The sequence below is a fragment of the Aptenodytes patagonicus genome, chromosome 1 (genome assembly GCF_965638725.1).
Source record: "Aptenodytes patagonicus chromosome 1, bAptPat1.pri.cur, whole genome shotgun sequence".
In the NCBI taxonomy this organism is placed as follows: Eukaryota; Metazoa; Chordata; class Aves; order Sphenisciformes; family Spheniscidae; genus Aptenodytes; species Aptenodytes patagonicus.
In genome coordinates, this window is record NC_134949.1 from 52,114,368 (window position 1) to 52,138,482 (window position 24,115).

A 24,115-nucleotide genomic window follows, 5' to 3' on the forward strand; every position below is an offset into this window, starting at 1 on the left:
CTTATAGTTAATGCCTTAACCTATGTTAGAAAAAGTTTAAAAATAATTTAAAAAAAAAGATTGTAATGATAATGTAGGAACTAATTCCAGTACACGCATGGTTTTCTGTCCACATCAAGGCGTTTTATTGAGGTATAAACTTTGCAGAAGATGAGGTAACAATTTGCATAGGACTTATGCAAGGTAACTTCACAATTAAAATTTACTTGGCATTAACTACTGTATGTGGAGAAAGACTGATAATTCCTGCTTGTTAGATTCTCCTCAATGCACAGTTCTGTTAATGCTAGTGGTAGGACCGTGGAGAAGGTACAGCAGTTGTAGCTAATGAAACCAGTCAGATTGAAAATGCTTTCATACAAGTTTTACAGCTTCTTTTCAGTGGTTTGTGTTAGAGATTACTGAAACAGCCAACGCTTGCTACAATTTAAGCTTGTCCAACGCAAGAAAGAGGGTGCTAACATTCCTGTAGCAATGACAGTGGGGTGGGTGAGTGTGGTTTTGTTGTGTTTTTTTTAAGAAAGCTTTTCAAGTTAGTGGAATAAAAAGCCCCTGGTTGTCAAAGTTAGTACTCTGAATTTGGCACTTGAGTTGTAAGGCTTGTTAAGGCTAAAACATGGAACTGTTGGTAAAGATACATTGTTGTGCTATTAAATGCTCCTCTTACATACTTACGTGAAAATAAGTACAAGCTCCATTTCCTTGATTTCAGATTTTAAGAAATTCTATCAATGTATCTTTAGTGTAGCTCCCCTGAAGGCTCCTTTGAAGCTTGTAAAATAACTTCACTTTAAGTCATAAAGAATATACAGAAAGATTCCTACAAAAAGTTCAGTTACTATCTGACATGTAAAACGTTCCTTGCTGGTGAATGTTAATATTCTAAGACCTAGTAGCAATTCCTGCAGACAGTAAGAATCATGATATCATTAGAACTATACTATAAAATGTACACAAAGCATATATAGAAAATTAACCAGAGAAACATCAGTTGCCCATTGAAAGTCATTTTTCTAAACCAATTCAAAAAGATTATCAAAATACAAAACCAGCTTAAAAAAACAGCCTGAGGTAAGAGTTAAATGCAAATAGCAATCTTTTTCTTAAAAAAATAGCTGTATTGAAATTCTATGTACTTAGAAAGTTACTTACTGTCAATAAAAACTTTTACTAACAATCGTAAAGAGTACTTTAACTAATACAAAAGTATATAAACATTGTACACAGATTCAAAGTAAAAAAGTACAATACTGTACTTCCATTTCATTTAAAAATACATAGTTATGACAATTCAAACTTTTACCATACGCACAGTTAACTGGCTTTGGATTAGCTGCTACTGTTGTCCATGGAACAGTCAGCTAATTCTGTGTGCTGCTGACTTTCAGCTGTGCTAGGACATGGTATTTTACCATGTCCGTTTGCCTGAGTAAGTCGTTGGCTGTAAAACAAAATATAAGCTTGAGCCTTGCAGACTTCTTCCATAGTGCACATGTTGAGTTTCGAATCATTGCAGTGTACCCAAAATCCTGCAGTGAAGAAATACACCAAAAAAAGTCATCAGGACACTGATCTGAGGTAATTGCATTGTATTTAATAATTAATTAATGAGTCCCATTTAACAAGTTGTGTAGAAATAGTACGCTGTTTCAGTTGATCTAGTGTATTTGCCTCTACATTTTAAAAGCCCAGCTTAGCTTCCTCAGATTTATGAGACACTATAGCTAGAACACGTTTAACAAGCCAATACAAAAATTGAACTGTTTTGGTCTCCAGAACTGCAATTCTCATTCCAGGCAGTTCAGCTACAAATGACTCCCTTTTGCGTTTGAGAAAAGACAGTAAGCTTATCAGTTTAGAATTATGAATGTCCCTTTCTCCCACGCTCCTTATTTCACAGCTGGTTCCTACCTCCTTCTGAATTGTAGCAGTAGGCAGTGTAGTGCCCTGAGCCAAATCCTTTCCCGTGATGCATTACCACAGCAGACAAGTCGTAGATAAAGCAGTCAGGTAGGAGGGACTTGAGGGATTCTCTGCAGCAATAAGGCTCCATGTTCAGCATTTGATCAAAATTAACGTGTACGCCAATCTTCTCACGATGATTGCGTCCTGACCACCTGGGAAGTTAAGTCAAATGAAAACTTACATTTTTTCAAAGAAAGAACACAGCATTCTGAGTTATGTTTTAACATAACAAGTGTTATCTTCACTATTGTCTTTGTGCACAAAATAAATCCTAATTTGCACACTTTTTTTCTAGGCTTCCTCTTTCACTTCTCCTTTATTTCAAGGCCTTTTAAAATGCATCTATGCTACCTACTATTCTCATCTTCTGAAATACCCATCTTAAGATCTGTGTAATGGTGAGTGGGAAGTAGTTCCCACGTATTATCTCTCATTGGTATTTCTAATTTCTTCTATCTCATTTTCAGTTTCCTTTGTATTCGGGACAGACTCGGTACTAATGCATGTACTAAGAGTTCACAGAGATGCAGTCTCCACTTCCTTACTCTCAGGCTAATGCATTAATGTATTTGGTTATATGAAGGTTATGTAAGACTTCCACTGAGTACAATCTCTGTTTGTACATTAGTTGAATATGAGCATACTCTACCTGAGGATAACACAAGATTAATTTTTACCAACAGAGTTCACAGTAAGGTTAGTAGGTTTTGACTGAAAAGGATGAAACAATTTTGGTATTAAAGTAGCAAGCAGTTGGAATCCAAAAGGTCAATTCCCTATTTACAGCGTATCTTACTGATGTTTAAATTAAACAAGAAAAAGAAGTTTCTAATAACTATTTCTCATCATACTAGTAAAGGGAAATGAAACTGATGCTGAAGAACATTGATCCCAAACAATGGAAGAGCAGGACTGCATTGTTGTGGTATTGTCTGTTGTGGTACTACTTACCTAAACCGTTTAAGGTGTAATCTGAGAACCTGAGGTAGTCGACACACCATAAGCTGCTTCTGAGCTTCTGTGAGTATAACTGGTTTAGAAGAAAACTTCCTTCGTTTTGCTGAGGCCAAACACACAGTTACACAATACATATCTTGATAACAGCCTTGTATTTCAGTCTAAGATTTATCCACCAAATTTGTGTGGACCTAAATAGCTACTGGATGTGGCTCCTTAAAAAGGATACACTCCGAGAGCCATTTTGCAAGGATTATTTTATGATACAAGTATAAATACTTGTGGTCACTTAGGTTAGTCACCTTAATTTAGAAAGCTGATGGGTTCTCCAGCTGGGAGTATCAGAATCCCCATTAGTGTGTGATCAGACTTTATCTAACAGAAGCATCACACTTTAAAACATCCTTTCAACAATTCTATCTTCTAGATGGTGAGCAATAGCTGTCAAGTGACCACACCAGGACTGTGTTTGCAACATACTTTTAAGACTTTTAGCATTTTCCTTCAATGCTTTCACAGTCAGTTTACTTTCTATTTTACAGGGAGAACGTATGCATGAGTACATACAGCCTTTACTCACTGTTGCACTGATCACATGCATATATCTTTCCTTCCAAAGCTTCAGTTTCTGTAAACTTGGCCAGCATTTCTGTCAGCAGACATGGATACTGAGATGACATCTCCTTGCCGTTGCAGTGATACCTCTCAGGAAACTCCAGGGACAGGTCCCAGAAAGGTTCTATGGTATTTGATTTATTATCACAGGCAAGACATGTAACCTGTAAAACAGTATTTCACCAGTTGCTAACACTCAAAAACTTACTTTGCTAAAAGTGTACCATAACATAGCTCTAAAAAAAAAACCAACCTAGAGATAACTGATGCAACCAAAGACAAGACAGTCATTTAACAAAAGAAATGATACACCTAATTTCTTTTCTCTGAAGCAGCATGTCCAATACTACTATCACAAATAGGTAAGTGTTCGTATGTTTTTACTGAGAATCAAAAGCAGTGTCAAAATGGTCTGTCTGGGACTGTCCGAGAGGAAGCAGCTGGTGGAGTCTTGGGAGTCTTTTCTCCAAAAAGAAACACTCCAAAAGAAAAATTTACATGAAAGAGAGAAACTATAGGTTAGGTTAATTTAAAAAAAAACAAAAACAAAAACAACAACAGCTGGGGATTTTAAAGTCATATCCTTCTTACTTTGTAAGTCTTCCAGGGAAGCCTGGATTAGGAAGCACACTTCTTCAAAGAAAAATTAACAGGTAAAAATAATTTATTTCTTCTTTCAGTAAGTGGATCCATCGTCACACTAGGGAAAGGACAAGCAGTTAAGACAACATAAATAAAATGTCAAGAAGTGAAATGAGTCAACCTGGAAAATGCAGATAATACAGCAGGGGACAATTAATTTATGATAACATGCACTGTTTAAGAAAGTAAGTTAAAAGCAGTAGCTGTTCTATGCTGGAATGGCAACACATTAGGTGTTGATCTGTAATGCAGTCTTCTAAAAGCCAGCTCAGGCTGTTTATAGAAGAGTGTCACATTATTTGAGTCTTCCTCCAAAGGACCTCCACCCTTCTATGATCCATGTAGATGAGTAACTTCTATTAGCAGCTGAACCTATGCAGTAGTGAAACTCCATTTAGACTGTAACAAGCATAGTTCATAAACTCAAGTGTCAAGTGTGTGTGTGTGTGTGACACTAAAGATATGCTCACCTTGGTATGCTGAATGCAACAAAGTACAACACAATCCTGAAGAGTAATTATCTGAATTTTCTACTATTAATGTATTTATTGGCTTATAAGTTGCAGTTGACTGCCAACTCAAGCAGCTCTAACCTCACTGCTCTAGAAAAGACACCTTCTGAAAGTAAGTTGAATTTTAATTGGGCTCAGAAAGATAGCTTTGACAGAACTTCCATAAGCATCCAACATGTTCCCACCCCCTTCCCCAACAATTAAACTTTCCCACCAAAAAGATTAAAGGAACTAAAAATTTTCATATAGGACCGACTGTCAAGATACTGTTATTTATCAGCTCAGAATAACAGCTAGGTGTGACGAGACACCACCATTCATGTTTTACAGTAAATGGAATATCAAATATCTCCTGAAGTTGCACCACAAGGGTAAATAATTGCCAAATCTCTATAAGCATGCTTCCTATTTAGGAAAATACCACAAGTTGTTTGGAACAACTAATACAAAGACGTAGTAATAAAGGAATGAAAATTCACGAGGGATCCAAATATTGTTATTTCACAGGCACGCCTTTGTGTTGCTGTTCTACATAAATTCAGTGTAGTTCTCTTCAGTTAGGTTAGTAAGCCTACACAAGTGTAAAAATACACTCAGTTTTGTTCAAGAGCTCCTTTATTTTCCTCTGAAGGTTTGCTGTTATGTAATTCACCCTGCTTTGTCTGTTATTTCGTGATCATTTATATAAGGACAGATCTGTCACCTTAGGGTACCTTCCTCCTAGGTGTTCTTGTAATTATTTAAGGCATTCATTAGCTACAACAGCTTATACACGATCTATGCATTAGCTACCTAATGAGCACATGTATTTGTGTACCAGCATACATGTTTAGCAGTGGAGTTAGGAAAGCTGTTAGCTGCTTTAAGTTCTAAGAAGAAAACACCACTGCCTTGTTCCTAGAAAACAAAACTTCGAACTTACATGGCAGAAAACAGGAGAATCTTCTGTTTTAATTTACCCTGACAGGAGCTTCTTTTGTAAGTGCTAACATCTGGCAACGTTTCAAAGCCACAAACTATTAGTAATTCAGAGCTGGAATCTAGACTTGGAGACAAAATGGTATGTTTGGCCACAGTTCAGGCTAGCTCCAGCATAAACACAGAATGACTAATAGATTTCTGCTGTACAAATAGGTGATTTTGTTGGGGCCAAAAGTTTATTTAATTCACGAGTTACTTAAGAATTTGTTGCACATGAATGCACACTGAAGATTAACGGGCTCAGGATGAAGTACATACATGAACTCAGTACAGATCATTTTAACAAGTTCTGCAGTTTTACATTTAGTGTGTAATGTTAACAGTCTAGGTTATTTTAAGATCCTCTTTCCCAACTAGATAATAAGTACTATCCCAAAGAAAAAGAAATAATCAATCCAGCTTCCAATTTTTGCCTCTCAAAAAACCAAAAAAGATAAACTGATGCAGTAGTGCCGCTTCTCATCTCATCATGCAACTGTGAGCAAAACTGATCTGTGTTGACAAAATCCTGTACTGATACAGAGCTGCACTTATTTCCTCAAATGCAAGACTCCTCCTCACCATGAGGCTGCAGCAGAGTTAAACTCTTCAGAGTTATCTGGGATTTGTGTACTTGCCAACAGCCAAGTAACCTGACATATTCAGCTAAGCATACACCAAAGCATACACCCAACCATATCAGCCACAGTGCGCCAACTGCTCCTGTACGCACTCTCACTCAATGGTAAATGAGAGGTAAGTCAGGGCTGAAACAAAGGTTGGAAGTATTTTTCTTAGCCAGGCCTGAGCTTACAAACTGGATTACTCAACAAGTAGGAGGATCCCTACCCTTCTGTGGAATCCATCTGCACTGGCCTGTCCATCAGCACGGGCTTCACAACACTCCCACTGCATCTCTTTCTGTCCTAAATGGGACTCCTTTACTCCACTACCATTCACACAGTACAACCCAGATTTTCTTTTCTCATGAAAAGCACTGAAATTGTATAAACTGCTCAAAGTTGGCTGAACAAGATGTGAGGGTTTTATACGAAACAAAACAAAAAAACCCCAAACATGAACTCAAAGGGCTGGCAAAAACTTTCTGTATCTGTCCGATGTAACTTTTTATGGTATGAGTATGCATGACAGCAACAGGGAAGTGAGCCTGCTCTAGCAATCTGGTTAGTGACGTGTATCTTTTTATGACTGTATTTTGCAAATTCAGAGTTTGATTTCACCTCCTCATTATATTCCATAATTGCTATTTTAACAAGCCTTAATGCTGTCATTTGTAACAAGCTACTTGAGAAGTTTACATTAGAGCAAAGAAAGTAAATTACTGGTTTTAGCTAGTCTGAAAACTCTACCTTACGTTCTGCCCTGACCACCCTCTCATGCCTTGAAACATGGGTACTATACACAATTGTTTGGTTAAAGCTCAGTATTCAACCATGGGCCAAAGGCCAGACTGAAAAGAGCTGGATCAAATTGCTTGATTCAAGCTAAGCATGGAGGCCACTCAGACAAGCATCATTGTGCCCACAATAATTTGATGGACAGCCACTGCCCCAGATGGCATTCAGCCTAAATGCAGCCAAAGAGAGTAGTTAACATATTGCTGCAGAAGAAGCCATCATCAACTGTTTTGCCTACGTTCCCTGCACTTGCATGGAAGAAAGACAACTGTTACCATCTCTGCTGTAATTTTTTTTTGTTTTTTTTAAGAACAGTAAGATGGCCAGTCCCATTTTTGTGCTTTCACTACTACTTAAGTTTTCACTACATGAGACATATATACAAAGAGTAGTAATTGAATTTTTCCACAGCAAAGTAATCAAAGTAGAAGGGGATTTCTAGGATACTGCTATAATATCGAATTCCACATGACAGTCCATACTCTATTTCTTCAGTTATAAAAAACCCTAAACTTTGGAGTGATGAGCATACAGCATCATCAAAATGATCTGTATCTATTTAACAGAATGACATAAGCATAACCACAGCAAACCATGGTCTGTGATTCAAAGGCCTCCTATAGATTAACTTAAAATGTCACCCTCATCTAGTTGGAAAGCAACTTGACAACCATTTTGCGATTCAGGCTACACATAAAAGCACAGAGACTAATACCAGAATATAGAAATCAGTATACAGGTCATGGATAGGTTTAAGTGCAAATCCTCCTATTACCTATCTAAAGTTCTCATAGTTTTTAAGAGTCTATTCAGTGGGAGACTTAATACTCAGCACTGCAAGGAGTCACCATCAGCATTCTCCCCCAAACTTTAAATCACAGCATACTACCCAAAACTGAAGGGCTTCAAACAACCCAAAGATTGCATATTTGCCCTTCTCTCAGCCAATCTGTCCTGAAATACACCAGTTGAGCAAGTAAATGGAGCAAGACTCGCAAGGAGAGGCATTGCCTTTTAAAATTTTAAACATAGTTTATATACTACATTGGTTAGAACGTACTTCACTCGCTGGGTCTTGGCATATTCATTTCTCTGAGCACTGCACACTGTTACTCTGCCATGCTGAGAGGGGCCTGGGGGAGGCATTTTGCTCAGATTCCATCTTAAACATGATCAGTAAGTAATCAAACCGTTTGGGTGTTTTTTTAAGTATGCCTAGAGATACCAAAAGCTAGTTCTTACTAGGCATTGCTATAATAAATGGTGAATTATTGGGAAAAAACCTCACAGCCCAAGATAGGTTTGTCCTAAGAAGAAACGGTAACTAATCACAACTTTGCTGTAGAGGAAACTTGTTACTCAATCAGCACACCCACTGCTCTTCACTTTCACTGCTGTGTTTGGTGTTGCTGTGACAGAAATCTAGGCAAAGAGCTTTACCTAAGGCACCAGATTCAAAAGCAGTGGAATCCCCACAAGACTTTCAAAAACCACCCCAAATAGTTTCTAAAGGGTTCCTCACCACTCCAAAAAGATGTTAAAATGACATTGGCTAGGTATTTCTTTGATCACTTACATTAAAATTGAATTTACCCAACAGCACTCTATAAAGAAATCATCAACAACTACTTACTGCTTTGCAACATGCGTCAGTTCAGTAAAACACTACATTCATAATTCAACATTAATTTTCTTCCTTGAATTAGGTACCCAAGCAGCTTTCACATAAATCAGCACAAACCTTATTTTTCCCCTCCCTTACTGGGTCTTTTTTAGCCACAGAAAATACTGATTGCCCTTCTCCGTCTGCTTGCCTTGAATTAGAAGCTATCGCTGATTAAAGTGTAAGAATAGAGGGAGCTGGCTGATGATGTTGCAAGGCCATTCTTCATCTTTGAAAGGTCCTGGCAATCAGGGGAGGACACGAAGAAAGCAAGTGACACGCCTATCTTCGAGGAGGAGGATCTGGGGAACTACAAGCCAGTCAGCATCCTTGATCTGTGGGAAGGCTGATGGAGCAAACCTGGAAACCATTTCCAAAGGTATTAAGAATAAGACGATGATTGGGAGCAGTCACCATGGATTTATGATGGGAAAATAATGCTCATTCCTACAATGAGATGATTGAAACAGATAACCAGTGGATGAGTGGAAAACAGTGGATGTTGTTTATCTTGACTTCAGTGAGGCTTTCAACACCGTATCCCATAACGTTCTCACAGAAAAAAATGAAGTGCAGGCTAGATAAATGGACAGTGAGGTGGACTGAAAACGGAATGACCTGCCAGGTTTAATGGGTTGTGGTCAGTGGCATGAAATGCTGCTGGAGCCCAACCACTAGTGGTGTACCCCAGGGGTGGATACTGGAGCCAATTCTTTTAAACTCTCAGCAAGTTTGCAGATGACACAAATCTAGGCAGAGTGGCTGATACACCAGAGGGTCTTGCTGCCACCCAGAGGGAGCGGGACAGGCTGGGGAAATGGGCCAACAGGAACCTCATGCAGTTCAACAAAGGGAAATGCCATGTCCTGCGCCTGGGCAGGAATAAGCCTAGGCACCAGTACAGGCTGGGAAGCAGCTCCCCAGGCAAGGACCTGGGGGACAAGCTGACCACGAGCCAGCGACGTGCCCTTATGGCAAAGCAGGCCAACAGCCTGCGGGGCTGCATTAGGCAGAGCATCGCCAGCAGGTCGAGGGAGGTGATCCTTCCCCCCTAACTCAGCCCTGGTGAGACACAGCTGGAGGGCTGGCTCCAGTGCTGCATTTCCCAGTACAAGATATGGACTTACTGGAGTCAGTCCTGCAAAGGGCCAGGAAGGTGATGAAAGGGCCTGGAGCATGAGACATATGAGGAGAGGCTGAGAGGGCTGGGAGCGTTCAGCCTGGAGAAGGGAAGCTCAGGGTGGATTTTACCCTTGTGTGTAAACACCTGATGGGAGGAGGAAAGAAGACCGAGACAGGCTCTTCTCAGTGGTGCCCAGTGACAGGACAAGAGGAAACGGGCACAAACTGAAACACAGGAGGTTCCATTTAGACAGAAGAAGAAACTGTTTTTACCGTGAGGATGGTCTAGCGCTGGCACAAGCTGCCCAGAGAGGTTGTGGTGTCTCCATCCTTGGTGCTACTGAAAACCTGCTGCACACAGCCCTGAGCAACCTGTTCTAGTTGACCCTGTTTTGAGCAGAGTTGGACAAGATGATTTCCAGAGGTCCTTTCCAACCTCAACAATTCTGTGTGTGCATGTGCATGTGCACAAGAGCACGTGAACTTAACTGTCAGGAAGTTACCATAAAAATGAAGAATGAAAGCTGAGCAACTGAGGGAAGACACACAATGTGTGGTAACAAAAAAGTTTTCTAAAATAATAATTTGATCTTTAGTGACTATTTTGACAAGTTATTTTGTTATTATTAGACTCAAGTATACTTTTACATCTCTTCACACACAAAATTAAAAATACTAAAAAATTCAGTAATCTGAATTATTATTTTGGCATTATTTAAGAGTAGGTAAAAATATTTAGAATCATCCTGTCTGGCTTACAGAAAAGTCGTTTTTTCCTGGTAATTCTCATGACAAGAGGCTTATTTTGAACTTCAGGAAGTTTTTAAGGTTTTACCAATACAGTGGTAGAAGTTTTGCCAACGTAGTGGCCAAAAAGCACAAGATATATGAAACATCCAGTATCTCTTTTCCTTAGTAACTACCACTTCTTAGTTCCAGAAAGCTTCGTACTATGTGGGTTGAACTGGGGGACAATTATATTGGGCAATTCATTTGGGATGTATATGTGCTATACTCCAATGTCAAGAGTGCATCCAAATCAGCCATATCAGAAACACATTTTTATTCTTTCACCATTTTTGGTGTCTTGATAGTCTTGACGCAGACTTTCTGTGAATATTAAAGTCTTCAAAAATACGATCTAAAATGGCCCTCTAACTTCCAAGCAATCAAAACCTGTGTACTCAACGCTATCTTAAGGGTAAACCAATTTAGTTAAAAAGCTGAAGTTCAAGAGGTAAAAGCTGTGTCTACACATAAGATTTTGCCAGCATAAATACCTGCAAATTTCCTAGATCTGCTAGGCTAGCTTTCTAGATCAGCTAGATTGTCTAGATCAGCTTTCACAAATACTTCATACTAGTTTCCCTTTCTCCCTCCCCCCCCCCCGGGTATAAACCATCCTGACAAAAATTTTAATACTGGTATAACTACACACACCAGAGTTTCTGCTAGTATGATTTCTGTGGACATGTGGGACACAATTTTCCCAAAGCAGTGCTGAAAATATACATTTACTTTGGAAGCTAAAATCTGCTATTTCAATTTCTGGATTTTTAAAAATGTACCTGCCCACTTCCTTGCTTAATATGGACAAAGTTTGAAATAACGATACTTTAAAAACTGTTACATACTGTGCCATTTAGCTGGGACCATTTAAAAAAACACAAGCCAAAGAACTCTTGAGAGAGACAGTAGCCAACCTGCTTGAGCTCTTGAAGTATACTTCAAAGATCTGTGGATCAGTATGGGTCAGTTTACCACTGGCACATAACTTCATAGTGCAGTATTTTCTCCTTTCCCACTGAAGGATCGAGGACAGGAGGCAGTGGGTACCTTCCACAAGAGTACAAGCACTGAGGGACTGAAAACAACTGGGATTTTAATAGACATATTGGCATCTGCTTACAGTCCCAGTTGGGCTGAGAGGGATGAGCCACTGTTCCAGCAGATCTGCCTCTGAAAGATTAGGTTTACAAGATACAGACTCCTTTGCCCAGTAAGTGCTATAGCACAACTTTCTCCAGGCAATCACTGGAGGAAGACTAGCATGTGAAAAAGGAAAGAATAGAGGGGAAGGGTTTTGTAGCTATATATCCTATCTTTACTTCTCTTAGATGTATTGGGTATTGAAGTTTCACCATCTGTACTGCAGAGTAAGAAGCTGTAAACCTAAAAAGGACATTGGAATAAATTAAAAAAAAAAAAAAAAAGAAGTCAAGAGGCAATCCACTCATGCGATTCCTGGAGTACTTATTACCTAGTTTAGTACTCCATAAAATACTAAAAGATTTCAAGTAGTAGATGAGGAAGATTTGCTTTGAATCAGCTGAGAACATAACAAAACAAAAACAACTAACTCATATAAAAGGTGCAATTGTTTTGACATCACCTAAAGCTTTTTCTAGTTATCAAAAAGTAATATGCATAAAATCTCACACACCCAATTTTCTCCTTTCTTAATCTTATATTCTAAATTCAGTTGCCATGCTGAACCAGGCAGCCATTTCAATAGCAACAGACTGATGGCAAACTCAGGATTATGACTTCCCTTCAAGTTAAAATAGAACAGCTAGAAGACCAGGGAAAATGTTTTATTGCACATGTGAAAGTAATGTGAAACCTAAGTAAATATACAGCTTATCTGCATTGTAAGTGATCCTCTGTGTACTATACCAAGAGTAGTTCATAGTATTCCTGAGGTTTGAAGGTCAAGAAGATTGACTTCACTGCACTTGAGCATCTCACAGAATCAAATATCTTTAACTAATATTTTCAGCACAAAGGGATAGTAAATATAATAACTTTTTATTGATCCTAAACCAGAAGGCAACTGCTGCACAGAAACAAGCTTCTCAGTTCCCCTTATTCACTGAATTAAGATGTAGTTCATAAAACACCCTAGACTAAAATCCCATCCTACTTTTAATAAATGCAGCAGGCTATGGCTCCAACTATCTTCTAAAGAGAAATTGTAATACTGTTACAGCTTGTAGGTAAAGTTAAGCACACAAGGACAAAGCATACACTCCTTGCTTTTAAGAGCTAACATTGTCAAAGATGTGGTGATATAGCAAGAAGTCTTTGATATTTTTCTTCAGCCTGCATGGATGTTTTTATGCCTTTTTGTTAACTTCATTATAGCAGTTTGTGCCAGTTCTGACAAACGCCTAGCGAAATCATGATGCAGGAACCTTATTGAGGAGAGGAAAGTAATTGCCTAATAGAGTTTTTAAAGCTCATCCTTCCATATGCGAACACCAGGGTCTGAATCATTAAGATGACCTGAATAAATTTTATCAAGGAGGAAATGTAAATCTTCAGGGGTTACCTTTTGCTTTTAATATTTATCATGTTCAAAAGTGCTAGTGAAGACTAAACTGGAACAAAGGAGTGGCAGAAGACAAAGGGAACGTTAGGAGGTGAAGTGTTGGACACTGTCTGTGGGAACTGCCTAATGAGCCAGGGAGAAATTACTACAGGTAACAGCCTGAATACTCTCTTCCTTGTTCCTCTCACTTGAGGCATTCTGAAGTTCATCAAGGCTGTATTTTGCACACAGACATTGACCAGCTGCAGTAAAAGAGCTGTGTGTTGCAGTCACAGAAGTCACAGGATAGCTCAAAACTGTTTAATTCCCTTTCAGTCTTACTCAATGACACTTGAGTGAGTTCTCACTATTCCCCTGCCTGGTTTCAGGAAGGTGGGAGGGTTTCTAGTCACAAGCCTCTTCACATAACAAAGCTAAAAACATGTAAAAGAAGTGGTACTGCTGAAATAACGCCTAGTGTCTTCAGAGCCTTGAAAATTCTTCCAAAAAATTAGTGCCGTTAGAAGGCTTGAAATGCAACCGAACCTTGTCAGTGTACTTAAGCAATTACTTTGTTTTACTAACAAAGTTACTATTTTGGAGAGGAATGTGATTTTCAAATAGAAAGCTTTAATGACATAATATACTAGACACTTATATTAGCACAACCCTGATAAAAGATATGTTAACTACCCTGAGGAAAGGAAGCATGCCAACAGAAATGTTCTTACACTGGGCCAAATGGAAGGTAGAGGATGATCTGGTTTTATTAGTAGATATAACAGCTTCTAGTAGTTACGCAAAACCTAAGATGACTTAAAAGTTAACATATGCTACAAATAATCCTAATTTTAAAAGTCCTGTTATCTTATTGTAAAGTTTACAGATATCATAGCAGTAAACAATCCTACTTTAGTCAAAAACCACTTGGATTTCTAGCTTCACATACTAAAACATTAAACCATCAATCAAATAGTCAGAATAATCGGAACATCCACATTTTTGTTAATTTGTGTTAAACCTCTACTCCTTTACACAACATATCCATTAAATGCTTCTGCACTCCCCTCAGTAACGTGCGTGCATACTAAAGACCAATTCCAGGGGGCCAAGACTTTCTCAACCTCTGTTCCTGCTGCAATGTGGTTAGTTTTTAGATTAATTCAACAGAACCCAGCATTTGTTTGTTCAGTCATTTCTCAGATGTTTGTACATGCACACAGTTGGGATACGCCTAATAGTAAGTGGACACATTGAAGTACTTAACAGGAAGCCGAGGAGAAGAAGAAGAAAAAAGGAGAGTAGTCGGGCAGAAAAAAGGAGAACAACCGTTGCCTCCACCCCACAAATTTGGTTCCTGTGTTGACAGAGCCTTCTATATCTTTGTGTCGTAACAGTATGTCGGTAGTATTCCTGTACATAGCATCATGACAGGCAATTACTCTGTAGTAATGAATCTCAAATTCAAGCTATTTACCAAAATAATTCCCTGCTTGGCATCCATTACCTAATCAGTTTCCACTTAGATGAGATTAACACCTTTCTTAACACTTTTTATCTAGTATCACTATAACGATAAGCTAGATGCTTAAAATTGTAAATTCTCTATTCCTGCAAATTAGTTGCAGCTTAACAGCAAAGTCAGATATTTCTCAGTAGTTGCAAAGGTGTGCTTTAAAATACCAAATTTAACACTTTTATGTTTATCAGGTGACTCTTCTATTGAAAGTTTTAGGAGTAGCCAAATGACCTTTCTTCTGAAATAGCGTGCATTACATCCTCCCCATCCCTCCTCAGTAGTTATAAATGTATTAACCCTTGAAGTATGCCCATCACTGACCAGTATAAATCTGTAACTACAAATCACTACACGCCTTAAAAAAAAAAAAATTATAAAACATACCTGACTCAATAGCTGTCCATGAAAAATGTTGTTAACCACATTCAAAACCTGTTTTATAAGTTTTCTTTGAGAAGCAGGAATGAGAGCTGGGTATCTGGTCCCTGTAGTCTCCAGTTCCTGCTGCACTTTATCCAAAAGTTCACAGAGAAATTCCTGAGCATCTTGTTGGGCATATCCTCTGAAGGCTGGAATTAGTCTCCACACAGAATGAAGCATGGCAAAAGGAGACACCAGTGCCCATTTGCCAGACCACATAACTTGGAACAGAGTATGCAGCTCATGACAGAGAGAAATATGCTTTGAACTGGGCTCCCTGGGCTGAATAAGTTCCATATTTCTACTTTTTGATGCTCCTCCACTTAATCCAGAGGATACACTGGGCCGCCTCACAGAAGATGAACCCTTTACCTTCTCTTGGTTCTCATTCACATGTAATGTTGAGGCAGCTATTGACAAGTGTTTAGATGAAGATCTGGTTTTACCATTGGTTGCTGTTGCCAGCAGTTCCTGAGTTTGGTTGAGATCAAGCTTTAAAAAGCATTCTCGAAAAATAGGTAAGTGACTTAATACCTGCAGGATAGAGTTCATATAGCACGTATTTCCCAGGTTTCTTAGTCCTGTTACCCCAGGAGTCACCGTGGGCCTTCGTTTAATTGGAGAGTCACTTATTTTTTTCAATCTTACTTCATCTGAGGTATAAGTTTTTTTCAGCTCTGCCACAGATTCCATGTTCTGTGATGGTTTTTGCAGGCAGGGTGCTGTTTCTGAGGACATTCTAATCTGATTTTGTAAACGACTGCTCTTTCTTGGAGGCATCTTTTCCATCTCTGCTTTCAATTCACGCTTTCGTTCTTGTCTTCTCTTCCTAGCTTTGTCCTTTCTTTCCTCTGCTTCTTCCCGACGCCTTTCTTCTTCCAAAATCTTCTTTCCAGTAGGTGTCAACTCAAGCCATGATCTGAATATTTTGCCCAGGAATGCATGCCGTCGGTGCCAGAGAGCTGTGAACATGCGATCTTCATTTCGAAGCAAGGCTTGGGCACCACCATGTGAAAGGTAAGAATCATCACTTGCACCCATAGAACGCAAAGTCCTCCCACTTCGAGTAGTGCACTCATAGTTTTGACTCTTGATTGCACTTAATGTACTTCGCAACAGTTTTAAATCACCAGTTGCATTATCATTAAGAACATAATCATCACAGAGATAACAGAAAACATACAGCTCATTTACTTCCAATGCCACTGGGTGACTGCTCTCCTGAAAGTGCTTTAGTGCATGTTCTTCAATGTACCTTCCACATGCCACATGTGAGCAGCTGAGGCACGCCCACACAGATTCGGTAGTATTGCAGTCCATGCAATGCCATTTCTGAGGATTCAGAATGGAGTGATCTTGGGCCAGTCGCAGACGTCCTATGTGCTTACACTTATCCATTGTTAAAACTGAAATTGCAGAGATACGCTGGCAAAACACATCATCCAAACTATTTTCTGTCCATGATATTTCAGTCTGCAACTAAAAAAAAAAAAGTTCTAAGTTACAGTTCATACACACCCAATTGTAGCACTTCTACGGGTGTCAGTATAACAAACTCATACTTGAGGTTAGGAACATGATCTCTACCCAATGAAGTCCCACCAAACATACAAAGGCAGTAAGCCATGTGGAGCCCAAATCAACATCACCAACAGCAGTTCAATGTTCAGACTAAATGGTCTGAATACCACTGTTTATATTCCCAGTACCTTCTGGCTCAGGACTGAAGCATACCAGCTACACTTTAGATTGGACCTGTTTTTTTCAAAGGAGCACTGATTTAGTTAAAAGACACTGTTATAGAGTTTGGATACAAACACAACTTAAAATGGGACATGTTGCCCAGAGAAGCTGTGGATGCCCCATCATTGGAAGTGTTCAAGGCCAGGCTGGATGGGGCTTTGAGCAATCTCATCTAGTGGAAGATGTCCCTGCCCATGGCAGGGGGCTTGGACTACATGATCTTTGAAGGTCCCTTCCAACCCAAACCATTGCGATTCTGTGATTCCAAAATGCTCCTATTAATTCTATCCCTAAGCATGCAGGTGCAGAAGTGCAAAGTTCACTTAAATTTATTATGTTTACACAGTGCCAACAGTTCAGACAAATGAGGCTTTATACAACTCCAACCCTTAATTAAACCACACCTTTAATTAAATCACTGCACCTCTGTGCTCACGCAAGCCCATTATACCAGTGCTTTCTACAATAAAGTACCTTCAATAAGTACATTTTAACATGTCATCCTAACACCTCTGAAAGAAAAAGAGTGACCTGGAAAAGCAGAACTTGATTTCTTCATAAGACAGAAATACCATCAGATCTACCTCAGTTGCTGCAAACTTTATAAAAAACTGCATTTTGAACGGATCTTTCTAACCCATGTCTTCAAAAAAACAATTTAAAAATTTGGCTAGCACTGGCTTACATCCTTTAATAAATTTATGTGGTAGCATGTATTTGTTCAAAGCTGCTGTATTTGCTTTCTTCTATAAGGTACATTTACCTAAAACAAACAGGCAGGCTCTGACTAACAAAAATTAGACAGTGATTCATCTTTATGCTTTTAACATCTTCCTTTCGACTATCTCTAGTTAAGAGATACCATCTAGAGACAAATGATGCGTCAGGAAGTGATTATATTTGATCTGAGGTGTTTGTGCCCACGATGTCACTGACTAGAAGGGCTAAATAGCACACAGCACCAGTATTATTATGCGCAGTACTTGCCAGATGAAACGGTTAATTCATCTGAGGAGTACGAAGGGTTTGTCAAATACCCAGGCTATGCCAAGCAAGGCAAGTTATGCCATTACAAATGCATGCATACTGTGGACATGGCCTAGACTGTACAATACCAAGGTCCAGAATTCTATGTTTTGCAGATAAGTAAACCATGCTACAAAAATACTGAGTGATTTAGACAACTCTGGATAGAATCCAAAAGATTATATTCCAGCTGTTATCCTTGAATATGCCAATGTTTCTCCATTTTTACAGTCCTGAAATACACAATAAGTTACTCAATTTAGAACAGATGTCTAGGTTAGAATAAGCATTAGATTGAGGGAACCCTAACATACAATGCCATGGCACCACTAAGGAAGGGAAACAGGTAAAAAGTTGCAGCTGGATAGGAAAGAAGCTTTAACTTTCATCCAGTACTTAGATAAAAACTGTAGTTAAAGATTTAACAAAAAATGGCTTTGGTTTGGTTATGGCCCATGGCTAGTGCCTTTTAAAATGTTACAATACAGATACCAGCATAAGAGCTATAATAACTCTCTAAGCACATAGCCAGCATCCAGCATTGCATGTGTTGAGTAGGTCTTATTCTGTAATACAAAAAAGGTTGAGCCAGCTGTAGTGAAACTAATAAAGTGTACACAGTTTTACATGTCCATATTAATCATTCTCATTCAATTTATTTAAGAGTTGTCTCCAGTCTGTACTAACTGCACTGAAGAATTTCAGGCGCCATGACCTCTGGGCACCCATTCAGTAATTCCCAGATTAAGTACCAGCCATAGTGTATTACGGGAGGTCGAGATCCCTTGTGTGCTATGGTCAACAGATCACAAAAATAATGGCTTGCTGAACTTTTTCAGCTTGCTAGCATCCATAACATTCATTCCTTCTAAAAGGCAGTCTATTCATAGGCTGCTAATGAGATTCTTTTACAAATAGTCACACATACTAAGTTTGCTTTTTATACTGTCTTTATAAATAAGACCATTAGTGCTATCCCATGTCTTCCTCTAGTCTGACAACCCATTTTCCCCAACAAAGCTGAGCTTTTCTAACACTGATAAAATTCACACAAATTTCAGAGTTGGGCTATGTATGTTGATTCTTCCTGGAATATTAAAGTAATACCTATGTAAAGTGTGCTGCAAGAATTAAATATGGTAGACAGAATTTTAAGAGACAAGACTCATCTTTGTGTTTTTGGGCTAACAGAAACAGATTCTCCTGCATAACATATTAGTAACGGTCCTTTCCAGCAGGCCAGAAAAGAACACTAAACCCTGCCTTCCCACAGGGCTGTCACATACAGCAATGCTGTCAGTCAGAGGAGTCTGACAGGTCGACCCTTTCTGGTCTTGTTAAAGTCACTGTGTAAACAATGTGCCTTGTTTTTCCTTCTTTTTAATATTATATGTCCTTCTTTTTAATATTATATGGCCAGAAAATTTGTTTTTCTCCATTTTAAAAATATTATCAAGAATGAAACTACTTACATACCTCAGTGTAAGCAGATATTGGACTGAGGACAAAAGCAGTCCACTGATTTCAGGCCGACCACTGTGTAAACCAGGGTTGCACAATCAAGCTCTTCATGCAAAAGCAACACAATTCTACGAAAGCGCAAGATCAGCGCCTCGAAGAGAAAAACCTAAAGCCCCAGCTCCCCCACCAGCAACCAAGCCAGCATGACATTTTCCCACCTACGTCGATGTGTGGAGAAAGGAGATGGGGTGGAAGGGCGGAGGGGGAGGAAACATCTTGGCATGGGAGAAGTCTTTCTTTGAAGAAAATGTGAAGAAATCAAAATGCAGAGTTTGGTCAAAAGACAAAAATATCTGAAAAGACTGCAAAAAAGCTAAAAGTACAAAACTGAGACCAAGAAAACTCAGCTGAATGTCAAGCAGCACACTGACAGCATGAATGTTTTAAGACATGGAGCACTTAAGTACTGAGACTACATCCAAGTCACAAAATTTTAAAACTTTACCTTAGAACCAAGACTTGGCAAGACAGAATAGCGCAGGGAAAAACAGGAGTGAAGTGACAGATAATGGTGGAAGAAACCTAAGAAATACTGCATATTCATTCCCACGCCTACTAGAAAGCTGCAGCTGGAATAAAATAGTACAAGCAAATGCCACAACGTTAAAGTTCCCTAAAGAAAGTTATTCAGCGCTAGTTTCTGCATTCTTCTCTCCCGAGGTTCAGTTCTGTGCACACACACAAAGAAACTTTGAATTAGTTGACCAGCACTTCAGAGATCAAGCCCCGCTGTGTTCTTAGCACAGACCTGAGCTGAAGTAGTAAGCAAAATAACAAGTACTAACATACAGAATAGCACTACTGAAAACATTGTCTGGGAAAATAGAGATATGCAAAAGTCTTTTCTTGCGCCAAAGTTTCACAAGCAAGAAATAAAGATATACAAAATAAGATTTTTTTTTTTTTCATTGAACCATATTTTAACATTATTGATGTGCTCGTTTCTTTAGTTTCACTAAAGAATGGCTGGCAAAACGTACATTTTCATGAGCTGAAAAGTACTCGATATCAAAACCCAACAACTTAGAAGTCAAGAAAATGTTTTTCTTCCATTTGTGTTCCATGTAAACAAGAAATTAAGATCCATCTTTGCAGCTGGCAAATTTTAAAATTGTAACTCTAAATATAAACAAAAGGAAAACTTAGTCACTATTTTCGTAATTAATTGCTTGGCACATAAATGAAAAAAATCAGTCTATCTCAAGTGTTAGACTAGAAATGCAGTACATAGTTTTACTAACATATATACACACACGTGTGTGGGTGTGCATGCTCGTGTGTGCATGCTCGTGTGTGCCATTAATATTCTGACTTTTAAATCAGATGACAGTTTACCAACTGATTTGTCAGGTTCAGAGTACCTGTTTAATATCTGAAAAAACAGGAATCATGGGTACTTTAATAACTGAAAGTTTTAGATAACAAGTATGCTAACTAGAAGGCAGATGTACTGCTTTACTGCTTTCTTAAACATTTTTCCTTTTTTTTTTAAAGAGAACCCAACAAAAGATTGATGTGCGTAACTTCAAGCTGCACTACAGTCCTGAAGACATAACAGTAAGACTTAAAAATCAAAGCAGCACTTCAAAAAGAAATTTTGTAAATGATTTCCGATTTTTAACAGTACAGACTTTGACAAGAACCGCCCCCCCCGGCCTTTCTTTGGAGCCATACAGATCGTCATTTAACTTTTTTTCGCCAGCTAAGGAATGTATATACAGTATGCTGCCTAAAAGTAGCTATTTACACCAGGACACCAGACACCGCTACGGGATTACGTTCAATGTCTCTTATTGCAAATAACCGCGCATTTCCTGCAGTTGAGAGTTCAAGGAAAACAAATAGTTCAGATTGAAGCACTCTCACAGGAGCATGAAAAACACAGCATTTCTTATTAGTCTGGATTTACACTCGACAGTTCTTCCCATTTAGAAAAGTGAGCATCTCTGACTGCTCTGACAGCTCCTCGGACAACGCCTGGCTCCTGTTCTGACAGCAATTACAAGTAAAGACACTCCAGATAAGTACAGCCATGGCTCGATGCCGGAGTACGAGCGTGCCCACGACTGCTTCGGTAGGAAGGTCCAGCGCTTCCCAGCGCCCGGCGACATGGCGCGACTCTTCGCCTCTCGCCGACAACAAGCGGCACGTATGAAACCCGAGCGGCTGGCCTGGCAGCGCTGCTGCCCGCCCCGCGGCTCGCCGCCACCCTCTCCTCCCCCCGGTCTCCCTCACCTCGACGCCTTTTCGATCCCTCCAGCTCGGGTGAGGAGACCGGGTCCCACGCAGGGGCCCGGAGAGCTACACACACACACCGAGCGCGGCGGGGACGCGGCAGGACGCCTCCTGCCCGCAGCCGGCGAGGGAGGACGGTCCCGGAGCCTCCTCCCCGGCTGGCACGGCCACAGCCCCCTCGCCCCCGCCCCGGCGGCTCCCCCGGCCCCACGCCGTGCCCGGCTCGCCCCCGCGACAACGAGCGCCCCCTCCTCAGGTGCCCCTCCGCGGGCACCGCGCCGCTACCGCCCCTTCCCCAGGGGAAGGGCTGCCGCCGCCTCCCGCCCCCCGCTCCCCTCCGCCGGGCACATGCCCCCTGCGGGGCTCCCGCCGGCCGCCCCCGAGCGGCGGGGTCGCAGAGCCGCCGTCCCGCTCCCGCCGGCCGCCCCCGCACGCACCCGTCACCCGTCTCTGCCGCCATCTTGGGCGCCCCGAGCCGTAGCCTCCTCGGAGCGGCCCCTCGGCGACGTCAGCGCCGCGCGGAGGCCGCCCCCCATCCCACACCACCCCCCCGCCCGGCGCGGGGTTCCCCGTTCCCGCCGCGCCCGCCTCCCCTCAGCCGCGGCCGCCCGCCCACGGGCGGGGAGCGGGCGTCAGGGGGGGCCCCGCGGGGAAACAAGCGGCGTCGAGCCGGCGGGGGAGCGCCGCTAGGCACCCCCCTAACCTCCCCACACGCCCGGCCCGGGCCGTGCCGTGCCGTGCCGTGCCGCCGCCCCGCACCCACCTGCCGAGCGCGAGGCGGGAAGGGCCGATCACCATGTGCCCGCGGCGGGTCTGTCACCAGATTTGTAGTGGCAACCGAAGTCCTTCCCACGTCTCCTCCCACCCCCCCCCGGCCTCCCCCGCCCGCCGCCGGCCCGTCGCCGGGCCAAGCGGGCCGGTCCCGCGGGGTCGGGTGCAGGAAGCCGCGCGGGGAGCGGCGGAGGCACGGCGGGGCCGCTGCTCTCACACGGCAGCAGAGCGCGGGGCTGAGGCGGGCGTGCGTTTGGAGCCGCTTCCCGAGGGGCTGCTTCTGCCCCCGGCCTGTGCTCGCAGGGCACCTGTTTTCCTTGAGGCGAGTCCGCACCCAACCGGGAAGAAGACGGGTCTCGGGCTTGCCCGCAGAGGGTTTCTTTCTTAATTTCCTTCCTATATTTCACTCGTGTTTGGTCTTCGGTGGCATCGTGCTTGTTCAGCTAGAGTAAGACCTCTGTTTGCATTTCCCTGGCAGGCTAAGCACAGTGCTGTGCCCCTGGTCTCGCCCAGCGGCACCCCGGGCTCGCAGGTGCTGCCAGGAGCCATTTCTGGCCTCACCACGGCCTGGGGTCTGTCTGCCAAGACATGACGGTCAAACACGCTTTATAGGGGATCTCAAACTCCTTCATGTCTCTCCGTGTGTGTTGCTTGTGGAAACTTATGCAAGGCAGCTCACACAAGAAAACCACCAGCTCTTATCAGGCCTCTGTTACCCATCTATCGAGTACTTTTTCAGTCTCAGGTTTCATTACAGAAACTTAAATTGGCAAAAACTTGTAAACTCACATCCTGCAGATGTCCTACTTTGTAAAATTGAAGCATCTTTACACTGGTCCTTTTAAAACTAAAGTTTCTGAAATGCAGCCAGCTCTTTTTAGCTGCTTTCCAGTTCTGCTTGTCCTGCATTGAGTTAACTTATACTTGTGCATGCCTTCTGTTCTGCCCCGGGATGTACTGGGCAGCCGTGCACAGGCTGCCTGTGTTTGGGGCAAGAGGTATCTGGTGAAAACTCCCTCCCGACTGGGCTGATGTCATTTTTTGCATCCATGCTGAAGCAGGTTGGCTTTTGGTTTACATGATCCTGCCCAGAAAGACTGTGCATGGTGCTGCTAGCAATTGCAGAATGTGTTGGGGGGGTGGGTGTGTGTGTGCTGCTTCTTAGCCATGATAAACAAGCGGTGGTTTGATGCAGAGTGCGAGCACTTCAGATCCCCCCGTCTCGTTTTGGATCCATTATGCGTCAGGATATTTTCATGACGGCATCAAAATCTCGCACATCTGTTTCTGTGTTTCTAATTGTGTCATCATGGAAAATGTGTTTCCGTTTAAAACTTGAAATCTATAGGCCCCGGTTGCCTCAGTTCTCCTCCAGTAGTGCTTTCCAGTTCTTGCTGTTTCTAGTGAGACTGCTGAGATGGCGTTAGCAGGATGTGGCCAAGAGACGCAATTCAATTTTTCTGCAGGGTCACTTTATCATGGTGAAGCTCATAAAAAGAGTCTACGGACAAAGTAAACTCACCAGGCTTCTCTCATAATTCCAATGTGTTTCTAACTTGTAACTTTAAAGTGAGGTTGCCTAATCAAAATATTTATGAAAACTGCTCATGCACAGTGATTCCACGTATTTGCACATCCTTCTTAGGTGTTTTTGAGACAACTTTCACAATTTTCAAATAACTATATTTATTTTTGTCAAGTTACTACCTCCATCTT

The 24,115-nt window shown here is 41.4% G+C and overlaps 1 protein-coding gene across 3 annotated transcripts; it reads right to left on the minus strand.

Annotated features, from left to right (window-relative positions):
* Positions 1–107: 107 nt before the first annotated feature.
* Positions 108–22,439, minus strand: USP44 (ubiquitin specific peptidase 44). 3 transcript variants are annotated; one of them, XM_076334915.1, is made up of 6 exons: positions 22,392–22,439; positions 15,068–16,582; positions 3,503–3,701; positions 2,917–3,025; positions 1,912–2,117; positions 108–1,529 (listed from the first exon to the last, which is right to left on the minus strand). In XM_076334915.1, exons 2-6 carry the CDS (start codon positions 16,499–16,501, stop codon positions 1,330–1,332), a joined length of 2,148 nt encoding a protein of 715 aa, XP_076191030.1. In that variant the 5' UTR covers positions 16,502–16,582; positions 22,392–22,439; the 3' UTR covers positions 108–1,329. The 3 variants fall into 3 exon arrangements, with proteins under 3 accessions (XP_076191030.1, XP_076191010.1, XP_076191020.1); XM_076334895.1 differs by lacking the exon at positions 22,392–22,439 and adding an exon at positions 22,066–22,099; XM_076334905.1 differs by lacking the exons at positions 108–1,529; positions 1,912–2,117; positions 22,392–22,439 and adding an exon at positions 22,066–22,099 and having other exon boundaries at positions 2,889–3,025.
* Positions 22,440–24,115: the final 1,676 nt, after the last annotated feature.